This window comes from Capra hircus, chromosome 7 (genome assembly GCF_001704415.2).
Source record: "Capra hircus breed San Clemente chromosome 7, ASM170441v1, whole genome shotgun sequence".
Taxonomy (NCBI): domain Eukaryota; kingdom Metazoa; phylum Chordata; class Mammalia; order Artiodactyla; family Bovidae; genus Capra; species Capra hircus.
In genome coordinates this window covers 2738514-2753224 of record NC_030814.1, presented here as the reverse complement: position 1 = coordinate 2753224, position 14711 = coordinate 2738514, and the positions used below count along the sequence as shown (strand labels likewise).

At 38.4% G+C, this 14711-nt stretch overlaps 1 protein-coding gene across 4 annotated transcripts in view; it reads left to right on the top strand.

Annotated features, from left to right (window-relative positions):
• The window catches only part of FER (FER tyrosine kinase), a 465560-nt gene that overhangs the window by 115314 nt on the left and 335535 nt on the right, over nucleotides 1-14711 (top strand). For all 4 annotated transcript variants that reach the window (XM_018049986.1, XM_018049985.1, XM_013965817.2 and 1 more), the window contains 3 exons: nucleotides 2433-2616; nucleotides 4690-4827; nucleotides 5452-5571. In XM_018049986.1, coding sequence (XP_017905475.1) covers nucleotides 2433-2616; nucleotides 4690-4827; nucleotides 5452-5571 — 442 coding nt within the window. The remainder of the gene's footprint in view (nucleotides 1-2432; nucleotides 2617-4689; nucleotides 4828-5451; nucleotides 5572-14711) is intronic.

Sequence of the window (14711 nt, the reverse complement as noted above, 5' to 3'; positions counted from 1 at the left end):
CTTAGAAAGCGCTGCTCTCCACTTTCTGCAGCAGATTTCCATGGACTTTCACTGCAGCAGGTGTTCAGGCATTAATGTGACTTAGCTCCCAGCTGAAAGATTTGCTCCTGTTTGATTGGGCATACAGTTTGAATCTCAGGTGACAGCTTTGTATGGGAGTCTCTGCCTGAGTTGTGTGGGTTGGTAGAAAAGGGGATTGTTATTTTAGAGGAAGGCTGCAGGACTGATCATAGATGTATCAGTTGTACTGGCTTTTGGAGACTTTTTGGGAAATGTATTTCTGCAAGAATGGTGTTAAGTAGCAATGTTTATGGCCAAATTATTTATACAGAGTATTCGATGAAGAAATGATTAGAGTAACTGCACATGTAAGCAGGTGTGTTCCTAAGAATGTTTAAAATCATTTGTGATTATTATTATTGAAGTGTCTTATTAATTGCTAAGTTAAAAAATTAGCCTTCATGTCATCCAGAGTAAGTTACAGTCACTTTAGGAATTTATATTAACAGGGGACAAAAATATATTGGTTTCTGAGTGAACATTTTTAAAAATTAAAAATTCAGATGATAGAATTTTTTTTAAAAAAATCGCAGCATCCTTCTTAATAAAGGTAAGAATTTTTTAAATGAATTTCTTATTTCAGTTATATATTTTATAATTTATATGATTATTTACTAGTTCATGGCATATAATATATTGTCCTGTATGTTGTAATCAAAAAGTAGAAGTAGAAGTAGAAGTACTTCTACTACTTCTTCGATAGCTAGTGTTATCTTTTTCGGATCCCTTCAGATCAGAACGGAATTAATATGTTTGCTCCTATACTCCTGCTGTAGTATTAGGACCTCTTTCCAGTTAGCTGTGAAAGGGCTTAGGAAAGACCCTCTGGTGATTAAAATATCTTCTCATCAACGAGTTCTTTATGTTATAAAGTGAAATAGGTTATCCAGGGCAATATTTTGTGAATAATTTGGATAACTATTAAAATACCCTCTTGCGCACAAACAAGCTGGTGTCTGTAACGGGGGAAGTCGAGCTGCAGCTTCCCTGGAGGAGTCAGCGATGGTTCTGGTGTTTGGAAAGACTAGAATTTGTTGGTAATAGAGACATGCCAGTTCGCTGGAAGGATTTGTCTGCTTTCTCACCAGCTGAATGTTGCTCCTTTCCTTCAGAATTGGCAGAGTGAGGAGAAAGACAAAATTGTTCCAGATCTGTTGGTCTGCCTGAGGAAGTCTGATGTCTCCTCTCTCTGCAGAAACTCTGGGTTGTTCTCTGCTTTTGGCCCTGGGCTGGGGACTTTCTTCAACAGGAGATACTTTTCAGACTCCTGTCTATAGGGAATATCCAAGTGGGTGCTGAGCCTAAACAGAGTGGAAGCAGAGAAAAGCCTCTGGCGTCAAAAATTCTCAACTTAAGTTTTATTTTGGGGGAAAGATTCATTTGGTGAGCTCTCCTTGGATGGAGGGCAAAAACTTGAAGTCTAGATAATTGACAAGAAATATTTGCTCCGTTTGCTTAAAAAATTGAAGATTTGCTTTAAAATTTTGTTTATATCATCATTCATTTATGTTGTCAACCTATAAATATTTTCTGAATGATTTTAGTAGGGGAATCATAGAAAATTTTAATTTATTACTTTGTTATCTTCTAGACTTCTTCTGTATCAAGTCTAAATTTCTCTGCTTGATTTTCAAGTCATTCACAACCTAAAACTGTCTTAGCTGTACAGCTTATTTCCTTCATTTCCTCAAAACTTGCTATCTTTGAGCTATTTATTTGCTTGCCTATGTAACATTGCTTATTCTCTCCATGTTTTCACTCAATATTCCAAGCCACCAGACCATGGGCTGTTGTCAAAGACTCTGTTTTGCCAATTGCTGAATTCGCAATGTCTAGCACCGTTCCTGGGGATGAGCAGTTAATAATTTTTATTGAATGAAATGAAGGAATAAACGGAGAAAGAGAGTGAGGTGAAGGAGCTATTGTCTCGCCTGTTTTCTTATGCCTTTCCAGACTTGCCTTATCTTTTAAGGTCTGTTTTCTCCACAGAGTCTCCTCTGACTTCCCTGGTCTTTATCGACATCTCAAAAGTAGACCTTCAAATTTAACATTATTTACAAACTTTCTAGTTTTCTTGGCTATGCAGTTTCACATGTACTGTCATTCCAATTTGGTGTAAGCTCCTTGAGGATGAGAAGGAGCAAATATCTGTACAGTTTTTCAAAAAAAATGTATATTGACCTTTATTTGTCAAACAGCTCCCGCAGGGTACACTTGCTTCAGAGCATCCTTTGTACAAAGTACTGACAAATTAATACGTGCTCAGTAGCCTTTTGATTATTCATAAAATATATGAGAAACTCAGTTTGCATACAGTGAAGATAGAACTTTTAAAATGATCTTCTAACTTCATTCAACTTTTTTTTCCCCAGGGAAAGAAACTGAAAAGGCTAAGGAACGTTATGATAAAGCCACGATGAAACTCCACGTGTTGCATAATCAGTATGTTCTGGCGTTGAAAGGGGCACAGCTTCATCAGAGTCAGTATTATGACACTACGCTTCCTCTGCTTCTCGATTCCTTACAGAAGATGCAAGAAGAAATGATTAAAGCGCTGTAAGCTTCCTTTCCCATTTGATGTAAAAGGCCTTCCTGAAGTGACTGTAGCACTGCGTTTTCCTCCCGGTTAAAAGTTTTGTATAAAGTTTGTCTTTGTTTTGTAAGCTGTGTCACTGGACCAGCTCAGAGGGTGTTTCAGACCTTTTCTCCCTCGGTCCTTCTTGATTTTCCTTTCTGGTATCCCTTCATTTTATGCTCACTCACTCTTCTTTTTGGATGCTTTTGTTTTGTTCAAGTTAGCTGGAAATTTAAATGAAAAAAAAAATTATTATTTTGATAGGCATTAAAAAGTGGATATCTATCTGTAGACCACTGAATGTTTAAATCTTGAGCCTCTGATAAGCCCAAAGGAAATTATTTATTTATTTATTTATTTGCCTGTTTCTAGTTGTATGAGATTATAGTGAACAAATGTTTATTGAAATTGTCTGTATGCAAAGCACACTGGTGCTTGGGGATGTAGAGATGAGTAGGGCACAATTTTTGCCTTCAGGGGGCTAACAGTGTTGCTTAGTAATTCACATGCATACATGTTTACCATACGTATCAATTCAGTACACCGCCCTCTGGTAGACTTCATCTCATTATTAATGCTGGTGAGTCCCCATTTTTCCAATGAAGGATAAAGAGATTTTAGTTAACTTGAATATGTCAGCGTTTAAGGGTATTCATAAAATAGTGAGATGCCTACTTAAAATATTTAATTAGTTATGTCTTCTTTAAATTACATATTATTGACTCATAAGTTTATATTTCCTTTCCTACTTTCATTTTACGAATCAATGTTTTCTCAAACTCCCCATATGAAATAACAGTATCTTTACCGCCATGAGAACATACTTTAGAGACATTTAATAATTTCACAAGTGTATTACCTTTACTGTCTAGTAGATTTTTTTAGATCTAGCAGCTAAAAATATAACAGCACTAAAGGTGAGCGCTTTGTCACACTCATTCATATAGCATTAGGAGACTTCTTCCTTTTTTCCCCCCAATTTGTCTTAAAGATGAGTGTTAACATCATAACAACTTACTGTATTGCTCTTTAAGAATTATCTAGAGAGGCTCATTTACACTCATATCATCCAGTACTTTTAACTGTGAGGCCCCAAGGACATTTACTAAATCTGAATTGATTTTTCTACCTCGCTCTTTTCTTTCAACTGTATCTATCAGGTGATTTCTGTAATTGTTCAAAATTAGCATTGCCTGAAGCAGTTTGAATTTAATTTTTTTGTTTTTTTACCCAAATAGTATTTCACTATTCAAAATAAAGTAAAAGAATTCTTCAAAATAAGAGAGATTTTGTAAGGATTCCTTTTTGTGAGTGATGATTTTGGAAAAGAAAATCAGGGTCTTATATTTATTTGGGTACATGCAGGATGAACATGTTTATCCACACTTTTTAAGGCTATTAAATGAGCAGTTGTGTATTTTTACAACATAGCATTATCAAGTTGAGGATTAGGGTCTTTGCAACAGAATAGTTTTCCTTTTGCACTTATTACATTAGGGTAATAATTGTTACGATCATTTTTGCTACTGACTGGCGGTCAGAAGAGATTGAAAGGTCATTGGAGATAGAAGCCAGATAAACTCTGAGTATAATATGGAAAAGAACAGAGGCCGAGGAGCAAGAGAAGACCCAGGAGGTCGGGCTTGTGAGGAAGCCGCACGCAGTGAAAGTAACATTCCGGGCGCAGGACCTGACCCACAGGTCAGGAGCTGACCTGATCCCCATGTGGCGGGACCAGCCTGTCTGCGGTACTGTTTAGAAGTAGAAAGTGATCAGTTCAGGCTTCCATTTTTGTATGTTAGATAGACGTTGAAAAATGTCATGTTGTAGATCGTTTGCAATTGTTCTGTTACCTCAGATGTTAACTGGTAATGCACGCATTTCTACACTCTGTTTACTTCACTATCCAGGTAAATGAAATAAGGTGGTGTGTGGAGCCACCGTCTGTAAAAACTGGCATTACGTTTCTCATTTTTGTCATTCCGAGTCCTTTCTGGGCCTGTGCTTCCCTGATAAAACTTTAAAATGTTGCAAAACTTTCTTCTTCTTTTCAGAAAAGGTATATTTGATGAATACAGCCAGATAACTAGTCTTGTTACCGAGGAAATAGTGAACGTTCATAAAGAGATTCAAATGTCGGTTGAACAGATAGACCCTAGCACAGAATACAACAATTTCATAGATGTTCATAGGTATGTATAGATACTTTCATTCTTCATTCAGTATTTTTGACAGTATTATTTTTTGCCATGTATTATTTAATGAATTAAAATAAGAAATACTGACGAACTTTGTTAGGACATAGGCTGTGTCATACTAATTTGTCTGTTTTTAATTATTTTCAAAGTCCTTTCTCAGTGATTATAACTATTGATATTTAATTTATTTAATGATCTTTAAAAGTTTTTCAGTTGTTACTACATCATTGCTTAAACCCATATTTAATTCATGAAGTAATACTTTCTTTGTAACAACTATGTAATAATAATAAACCTATTGTTTTCTGCTTGTTAAATTTTATAGTGATACTACATTTATTATGTTTTCATGTATACATCATCTTATTTTACATTAATTATCATTGAAGAAGGAATAAAACAGATTAATACCTGTGTTCTACAAATGAGGAAACTAAGCTGAAATTACTTGACTAGATCGTTGAGGCCTAAGCTTTAGTTTGATTTATACTATTTATTTTTGTTCTACTTTGTTAACATAATTTTAAATAAGAACAAATATTCTGCCTTTAGTGTATACTAAGACATATTATGATAGGGTATTCATATTGATCAAAATTATTTGGCATGCTTTACTAGAACAACGGCTGCTAAGGAGCAAGAAATTGAGTTTGATACTTCCTTACTAGAAGAAAATGAAAATCTACAGGCAAATGAGATTATGTGGAATAATTTAACAGCAGAAAGTTTGCAAGTAATGTAAGTATTTAGAAAATCTGAAGCTTAAATATTAGTGTTGCTATTTATAGTTTACCTTTATCAGATTAAAATTCCAATTTTTGTTTTCTTGAAAGTAATGAAAAGTAACTAAAAATGAACTGATGTTTGTTTGGTCAAACTAAAATGTTTTGAGAAATATGTTAACTTTACCCATTATCATCACTAATTTTGGTAATTCTGAGAATAAAAATTCTGTGTGATGTTACATTCATTTGCCCAATTATTAATGACATGAGAATATTAGAATAATGTTTTATTTTTTCCAAAATGTATATAATTTTTTAACCCCATTTCATCCTGTAAATGGCAGAGATATTTGTCCTCAATGAGGACAGTGAGTATTAGAGATAAAAAGAAACTTACAGATGTCAAAAGCATTTAGTATAAAAATTTGACTTTGGAGTTTTCTCTTTAAGCAGAAATATCTTCTATTATAGACTGTTATAACACTTATAGACTATTATAACTGTTATAGACTATTATTTGGCCTTGGAGTACAGAATGAAGCAGGGCAAAGGCTAATAAGACTTTTACCAAGAGAATGCACTGGTCATAGCAAACACCGTCTTCCAACAACACAAGAGAAGACTACACATGGACATCACCAGATGGTCAACACTGAAATCAGATTGATTGCATTCTTTGTAGCTAAAGATGGAGAAACTATACAGTCAGCAAAAACAAGACCGGGAGCTGAATGTGGCTCAGATCATGAACTCTGTATTGCCAAATTCAGACTAAATTGAAGAAAGTAGGGAAAACCATGAGACCATTCAGATATGACCTAAATCAAATCCCTTACTATTAAACAGTGGAAGTGACAAATAGATTCAACGGATTAGATCTGAGAGAGTGCGTGATGAACTATGGACAGGGGTTCGTGACCTTGTACAGGAGCCAGGGATCAAGACCATCTCCAAGAAAAAGAAATGCAAAAAGGCAAAATGATTGTCTGAGGAGGCCTTACAAATAGCTGTGAAAAGAGGAGAAGCCAAGCCAAATGAGAAAGGAAAGATATATCCATTTGAATGCAGACTTCCAAAGAAAAGCAAGGAGAGATAAGAAAGCCTTCCTCAGTGATCAATGCAAAGAAATAGAGGAAAACAATAAAATGGGAAAGTCAAGAGATCTCTTCAAGAAAATTAGAGATACCAAGGGAACATTTCATGCAAAGATGGACACAATAAAGGACAGAAATTGTATGGACCTAATATTAAGAAGAGGCGACAAGAATACACAGAAGAACTGTACAAAAATTATCTTCACAATGCAGACAATCACGATGGTGTGATCACTCACCTAGAGCCAGACATCCTGGAATGCGAAGTCAAGTTGGCCTTAGGAAGTATCACTATGAACAAAGCTAGTGGAGGTGATGGAATTCCAGTTGAGCTATTTGAGATCCTGAAAGATGATGTTGTGAAAGTGCTGCACTCAATATGCCAGCAAATTTGGAAAACTCAGTAGTGGCCACAGGACTGGAAAAGGTCAGTTTTCATTCCAGTCCCAAAGAAGAGCTAGCCAAAGAATGCCCAAACTACCACACAATTGTACTTATCTAACATGGTCGCAAAGTAATGCTCAAAATTCTCCAAGCCAGGCTTCAACAGTATGTGAACCGTGAACTTCCAGATGTTCAAGCTGGATTTAGAAAAGGCAGAGGAACCAGAGATCAAATTGCCAGAATCCACTGGATCATTGAAAAAGCAAGAGAGTTCCAGAAAAACATCAACTTCTGCCTTATTGACTATGGCAAAGCCTTTGACTGTGTGGATCACAATAAACTGTGGAGAATTCTTCAAGAGATGGGAACACCAGACTGCCTGACCTGCCTCTTGAGAAACCTGTATGCAGGTCAGGAAGCAACAGTTAGAGCTGGACATGGAACAACAGACTGGTTCCACATTGGGAAAGGAATACGTCAAGGCTGTAAATTGTCACCCTGCTTATTTAACTACTATGCAGAATACATCATGAGAAACGCTGGGCTGGAAGAAGCACAAGCTGGAATCAAGATTGCTGGGAGAAATATAAATAACCTCAGAGATGCGGATGACACCACCCTTATGGCAGAAAGTGAAGAAGATCTAAAGAGCCTCTTGATGAAATTGAAAGAGGAGAGTGAAAAAGTTGGCTTAAAGCTCAACATTCAGAAAACGAAGATCATGGCATCTGGTGACATCACTTCATGGGAAATAGATGGAGAAACAGTGGAAACAGTGAGAGACTTTATTTTTCTGGGCTCCAAAATCACTGCAGATGATGACTGCAGCCATGAAATTAATAGACGCTTGCTCCTTGGAAGAAACATTATGACCAACCTAGACAGCATATTAAAAGCAGAGACATTACTGTGTCCGTCTACTCAAGGCTATGGTTTTTCCAGTGGTCATGTATGGATATGAGAGTTGGACTCTAAAGAAAGCTGAACCCTGAAGAATGATACTTTTGAACTGTGGTGTTTCAGAAGACTCTTGAGAGTCCCTTGGACTGCAGGGAGATCCAATCAGTCCATTCTAAAGGAAATCAGTCCTGGGTGTTCATTGGAGGACTGATGCTGAGGCAGAAACTCCAATACTTTGGCCACCTGATGTGAAGAGCTGATTTACTGGAAAAGACCCTGATGCTGGGAAAGATTGAAGGCATGAGGAAAAGGAAATGACAGAGGATGAGACAGTTGGATGGCATCACTGACTCAATGGACTTGAGTTTGAGTAGGCTCCGGAAGTTGGTGATGGACAGGGAGACCTGACGTGCTGCAATCCATCACATTAAAGTCGCAAAGAGTCAGAAACGACTGAGTGACTGAACTGAACTTACAGACTATTATATCAGTTTCCTTTCCAGTTTTTGTTATTAGTGTATAAAATTTTAAAAGGGTTTTGAGAAATCTAATTTTTTTTCTTTTCAAACATTCAATTCACTTCAGTCCCTCAGTCGTGTCCGACTCTTTGCGACCCCATGAATCACAGTACGCCAGGCCTCCCTGTCCATCACCAGCTCCCGGAGTCCACTCAGATTCACATCCATCGAGTCAGTGATGCCATCCAGCCATCTCATCCTCTGTTGTCTCCTTCTCCTCCTGCCCCCAATCCCTCCCAGCATCAGAGTCTTTTCCAATGAGTCAACTCTTCACATGAGGTGGCCAAAGTACTGGAGTTTCAGCTTTAGCATCATTCTTTCCAAAGAAATCCCAGGGCTGATCTCCTTTAGGGGACTGGTTGGATCTCCTTGCAGTTCAAGGGACTCTCAAGAGTCTTCTCCAACACCACAGTCCAAAAGCATCAGTTCTTCGGCACTCAGCTTTCTTCACAGTCCAACTCTCACATCCATACATGACCACAGGAAAAACCATAGCCTTGACTAGACGGACCTTAGTTGGCAAAGTAATGTCTCTGCTTTTCAATATGCTATCTAGGTTGGTCATAACTTTTCTTCCAATGAGTAAGCGTCTTTTAATTTCATGGCTGCAGTCACCATCTGCAGTGACTTTGGAACCCCCCAAAATAAAGTCTGACACTGTTTCCACTGTTTCCCCATCTATTTCCCATGAAGTGATGGGACCAGATGCCAAGATCTTCGTTTTCTGAATGTTGAGCTTTAAGCCAACGTTTTCACTCTCCTCTTTCACTTTCATCAAGAGGCTTTTTAGTTCCTCTTCACTTTCTGCCATAAGGGTGGTGTCATGTGCATATCTGAGGTTATTGATATTTGTCCCGGCAATCTTGATTCCAGCTTGTGCTTCTTCCAGCCCAGCGTTTCTCATGATGTACTCTGCATATAAGAAAACATAATTAAGGCATCCTTCTTTTAAAGTAAATTCAGAACTGCCTTGGTGGTTTCTTGTAGAGAGTCTGCCTGCCATTGCAGGAGACGTGGATGCAGTTCCTGGGCCAGTGATATCCTGTGGGAAGGAAATGGCAATCCACTCCTGTATTCTCGCCTGGGAAATCCCATGGACAAAGAAGCCTGGCAGGCTTCAGTTCATGGAGTTGCAAAGCGTCAGATATTTGCAACAACAAAGATATTTCATCTGTCTAAACAACAGCAACAAAGATATTTAATCTGTCTCCTGGTTTTTGTCAGGAATGACAGAAACTAAAATTTGTTGATGACTGTTGTATGTACCTATCCCTGTGTGAAAAATACAGCTGGACGTTTTCTCAGTTTCTCTTCAGTTTTGGACGTGGTATTTCATCTGACTTAATGAAATTTTATTTCAAAAGATTCAGCAAAAAATCCCTATGTAATATAATCAAAGAGTCTCCCTTCTACTGTTCAGTAATGTAGCATTTACAAATAATTAACTGAGTGGTAGGATCCTGGGACTACCTCTTGGTAACGGTTAATGTCTTTCAAATTGCTCAGACGGGGTTGAAGAAACTACCAAATACTTGTTGAAGCTGAGGGCTTGACACTTATGGTGGCCTGACCATCAACGAGAGGCACGGTGGATCGGGTGTTCCCTGCATTAGTGGGTCTTTCCAAGAAGGTGTGACATGATTCTGGAGGAATCTGTTCTTCCAAGTTTGATCCCCTTCACAGGAGACTCACTTTGACTTTGTGTTACGGTGCCAGCTATCTCTAAATCAGCGGCATTCGCCTGGGCAGTTCTTCTCAAGGGACACTTGACAATGTCTGAGACATTTTCATTTGTCAGCTGGTAAGGTAGAGACCGTGGTGCTGCTATTCATCCTACAGGTCACAGGACAGCCTCCTGCAGCAAAGAGTATCTGGCAAAAATGTCAGGAATGCTGAGGTTGAGGAACTGTGCTTGTACCAATAGAGTTGAATGCATGTCATAAAATGGATGGTAGCGTTTCTCAATTCTTGTGCAGTGATAAATTCCATTCCTTAATTCCTGAGCTGCTTGGTGAAGGAACATGACATAAATTATTCTTGTTTTTTTAAACCATTATATTGCCCCATCAAGATATATTTACTCTGTGTTTAAGGTTGCAAGGTTTAATACTCTCAAGGAGTTTAGGCTATAATTGATCAATTTATTTTAATACACCAAGAAAGAATGAACATATAGATATTGGAGTGTTACGGGGTAAAACTAAATATTGCTAACTGTTATAAGCATATATAAAGTAAGAGATTTTGTGGCCAAAGAAGAATTTGTTTTATTGCTTTTTAGGGTATATTTAGAGCTAAAAATAGTTGTACTCATAAATCATTATTTCTTAATTATGGTGATGAAGCAGTGAACAAAAATTCAATAAATTAGAGATAATAAATCTTTGATAATGTGGTATACGATTTAATTGCTTACATCTTACTGAGGTAAAGCTTTAGCTACATTTCAATGAACAGTGTCTAAATTCAGGTTATGAACTTAGGATTAGACTATCCTCAAGAAGTTTATTCCAAGAATGAGTTATTCTATAGGCACTGTTAAAATAATTCAGTTCCATTAAAAAATATATATGAATGTATATATGTGTATATTTGTATATATTTTAATGTAATGCAAGATGAAAGAGTTATTAAGGATTTACTGAGCATGGCCCCGCCAATCAGAACAAGACCCAGTTCCCCCTCAGTCAGTCTCTCCCATCAGGAAGCTTCCAGAAGCCTCTTATCTTCTCCATCAGAGGGCAGACAGACTGAAAACCACAATCACAGAAAACTAACCAATCTATTCACATGGACCACAGCCTTGTCTAACTTAATGAAACTATGAGCCATGCCGTGTAGGGCCACCCACGACAGACAGGTCATGTGGAAAGTTCTGACAAAATGTGGTCCACTGGAGAAGGGAATGGCAAGCCACTTCAGTATTCTTGCCTTGAGAACCCCATGAACAGTATGAAAAGGCAAAAAGATAGGACACTGAAAGTTGATCTTGCCAGGTTGGTAGGTGCCCAGGTTGCTACTGGAGATCAGTGGAGAAATACCTCCAGAAAGAATGACGACATAGAGCCAAAGCAAAAACAACACCCAGTTGTGGATGTGACTGGTGATGGAAGCAAAGTCTGATGCCGTAAAGAGCAATATTGCACAGGAACCTGGAATTTAGGTCCATGAATCAAGGCAAATTGGAAGTGGTCAAACAGGAGATGGCAAGAGTGAACATCAACATTTTAGGAATCAGCGAATTAAGATGGACTGGAATGGGTGAATTTAACTTAGATGACCATTATATCTACTACTGTGGGCGGGAATCCCTTAGAAGAAATGGAGTAGCCATCATAGTCAACAAAAGAGTCCAAAATGCAGTACTTGGATGCAATCTCAAAAATGGCAGAATGAACTCTTTTCTTTTCCAAGGCAAGCCATTCAATATCACAGTAATCCAACTCTGTGCCCCAGCCAGTAATGCTGAATAAGCTGAAGTTGAATGGTTCTGTGAAGACTGACAAGACCTTCTAGAACTAACACCCAAAAATGATGTCCTTTTCACTATAGGGGACTGAAATGCAAAAGTAGGAAGTCAAGAATCATTTGGAGTAACAGGCAAATTTGGCCTTGGAGTACAGAATGAAGCAGGGCAAAGGCTAATAGAGTTTTGCCAAGAGAACACACTAGTCATAGCGAACATCCTCTTATAACAACACAAGAGAAGACTCTACACATGGACATCACCAGACAGTCAATAGTGAAATCAGATTGATTATATTCTTTGCAGCCAAAGATGGAGAAGCTCTATACCGTCAGCAAAAACAAAACCAGAAGTTGACTGTATCTGAGATCATGAATTCCTTATTGCCAAATTCAGACTTAAATTGAAGAAAGTGGGGAAAATCACTAGACCATTCAGGGATGACCTAAATCAAATTCCTAACTATTATACAGTGGAAGTGAGAAATAGATTCAAGGAACTAGATCTGATAGACAGAGTGCCTGATGAACTGTGGACGGAGGTTCATGACATTGTACAGGAGGCAGGGATCAAGACCATCCCCAAGAAAAAGAAGTACAGAAAAGCAAAATGGTTGCCTGAGGAGGCCTTATAAATAGCTGTGAAAAGAAGAGAAGTGAAAAGCAAAGGAGAAAAGGAAAGATATAAGCATCTGAATGCAGAGTTCCAAAGAATAGCAAGGAGAGATAAGAAAGCCTTTCTCAGTGATCAGTGCAAAGAAACGGAGGAAAACAATAGAATGTAAATGACTAGAGATCGCTTCAAAAAAGTCAGAGATACTAAGGGAACATTTCATGCAAAGATGGACTCAGTGAAGGACAGAAATGGTATGGACCTGACAGAAAAGGTAAAGTAAAACTGAAGTTGCTCAGTCGTGTCCGACTCTTTGCGACCCCATGGACTGTAGCCCACCAGGCTCCTCTGTCCGTGGGATTTTCCAGGCAAGAATACTGGAGTGGGTTGCTATTTCCTTCTTCTGCAGATCTTACTGACCCAGGGATCAAACCCAGGTCTCCTACATTGTAGGCAGATGGCTTTACCATCGGGGCCACCAGGGAAGTCCACCAGGGACCTACCAAAAGCAGAAGATAGTAAAAGGCAGCAAGAATATACAGAAGTATACCAAAAAGATCATGATGACCCAGATAACCACGATGGTGTGATCACTCAGCTAGAGCCAGACGTCCTGGAGTGTGAACTCAAGTGGGCCTTAGGATCACTACGAACAAATCTAGTGGAGGTGATGGAATTTCAGTTGAGCTATTTGAAATCCTGAAAGATGATGCTGTGAAAGTGCTGCACTCAATATGCCAGCAAATTTGGAAGACTCAGCAGTGGTCACAGAAGTGGAAAAGGTCAGTTTTCATTCCAATCCCAGCAAAAGGTAATGCCAAAGAATGCTCAAACTACCACACAATTGCACTCATCTTAGTTCAGTACAGTTGTTCAGTCGTGTTCAGCTCCTTGCGACCCCATGAATCACAGCACGCCAGGCCTCCCTGTCCATCACCAACTCCTGCAGTTCACTCAACTCACGTCCATTGAGTTGGAGATGCCATCCAGCCATCTCATCCTCTGCCGTCCCCTTCTCCTCCTGCCCTCAATTCCTCCCAGCACCAGGGTCTTTTCCAATGAGTCAACTCTTCGCATGAGGTGGCCAAAGTATTGGAGTTTCAGCTTCAACATCACTCCTTCCAATGAACACCTAGGACTGATCCTTTAGGATGGACTAGTTGGATCTCCTTGCAGTCCAAGGGACTCTCAAGAGTTTTCTCACCGCAGTTCAAAAGCATCAATTCTTTGGCGCTCAGCTTTCTTCACAGTCCAACTCTCACATCCATACATGACCACTGGAAAAACCATAGCCTTGACTAGACGGACCTTTGTTGACAAAGTAATGTCTCTGCTTTTTAATATGCTATCTAGGTTGGTCATAACTTTTCTTTCAAGGAGTAAGCATCTTTTAATTTCATGGCTGCAGTTACCATCTGCAGTGATTTTGGAGCCCCCCGAAAATAAAGTCTGTCACTGTTTCCACTGTTTCCCCATCTATTTGCCATGAAGTGATGGGACTGGATGCCATGATCTTAGTTTTCTGAATGTTGAGTTTTAAGCCAAGTTTTTCACTCTCTTCTTTCAGTTTCATCAAGAGGCTATACACAAGAAAGTGGTGTTTTTCAGCACCAGTTGAACAGTTTGTGTTTTCACCATGTATATTCTTGCATCTTTTGTCACAGATTAACTGATCCTAAGTGTGTGGATTTACTTCTGGGCTCCCTATTCCTTTCTATTGATGTATGCGTTTATTTTTGGAACAGTACCATACTGTTTTCATTGCTGTAGGTTTGTAGGGTAGTCTAATGACAGAGGGCTTGATTACTCCAACTCTGGTTTTTTTTGTCTATTTGGCGCTCTTTTATGTTTCTCTGTATTGGTTTTTCTTTTAGTGTTTAATGCTTGGGATAATAAGCACTCTGAGCACAATTCTTGGGTTTTTCAGGGACTTTTGGAAATACTTGACATCTTAAAAATTTTTGTTTCAAAATATGGCAGGAAAACTGTTGTAAAGCATAATATCACTGTCATTAATTATTAAATTGGGTATACACCAAAACATTTCAAACAATTTATAGGTTAAACTTTCTCACTTTTTAATATATATGTATAAATAATGGTGTATATACATACACACACACACACTTCAGATAGAGGCCAAGTATTGTAAAGGTCTCTAAGTAGTCCTTTCATTTTG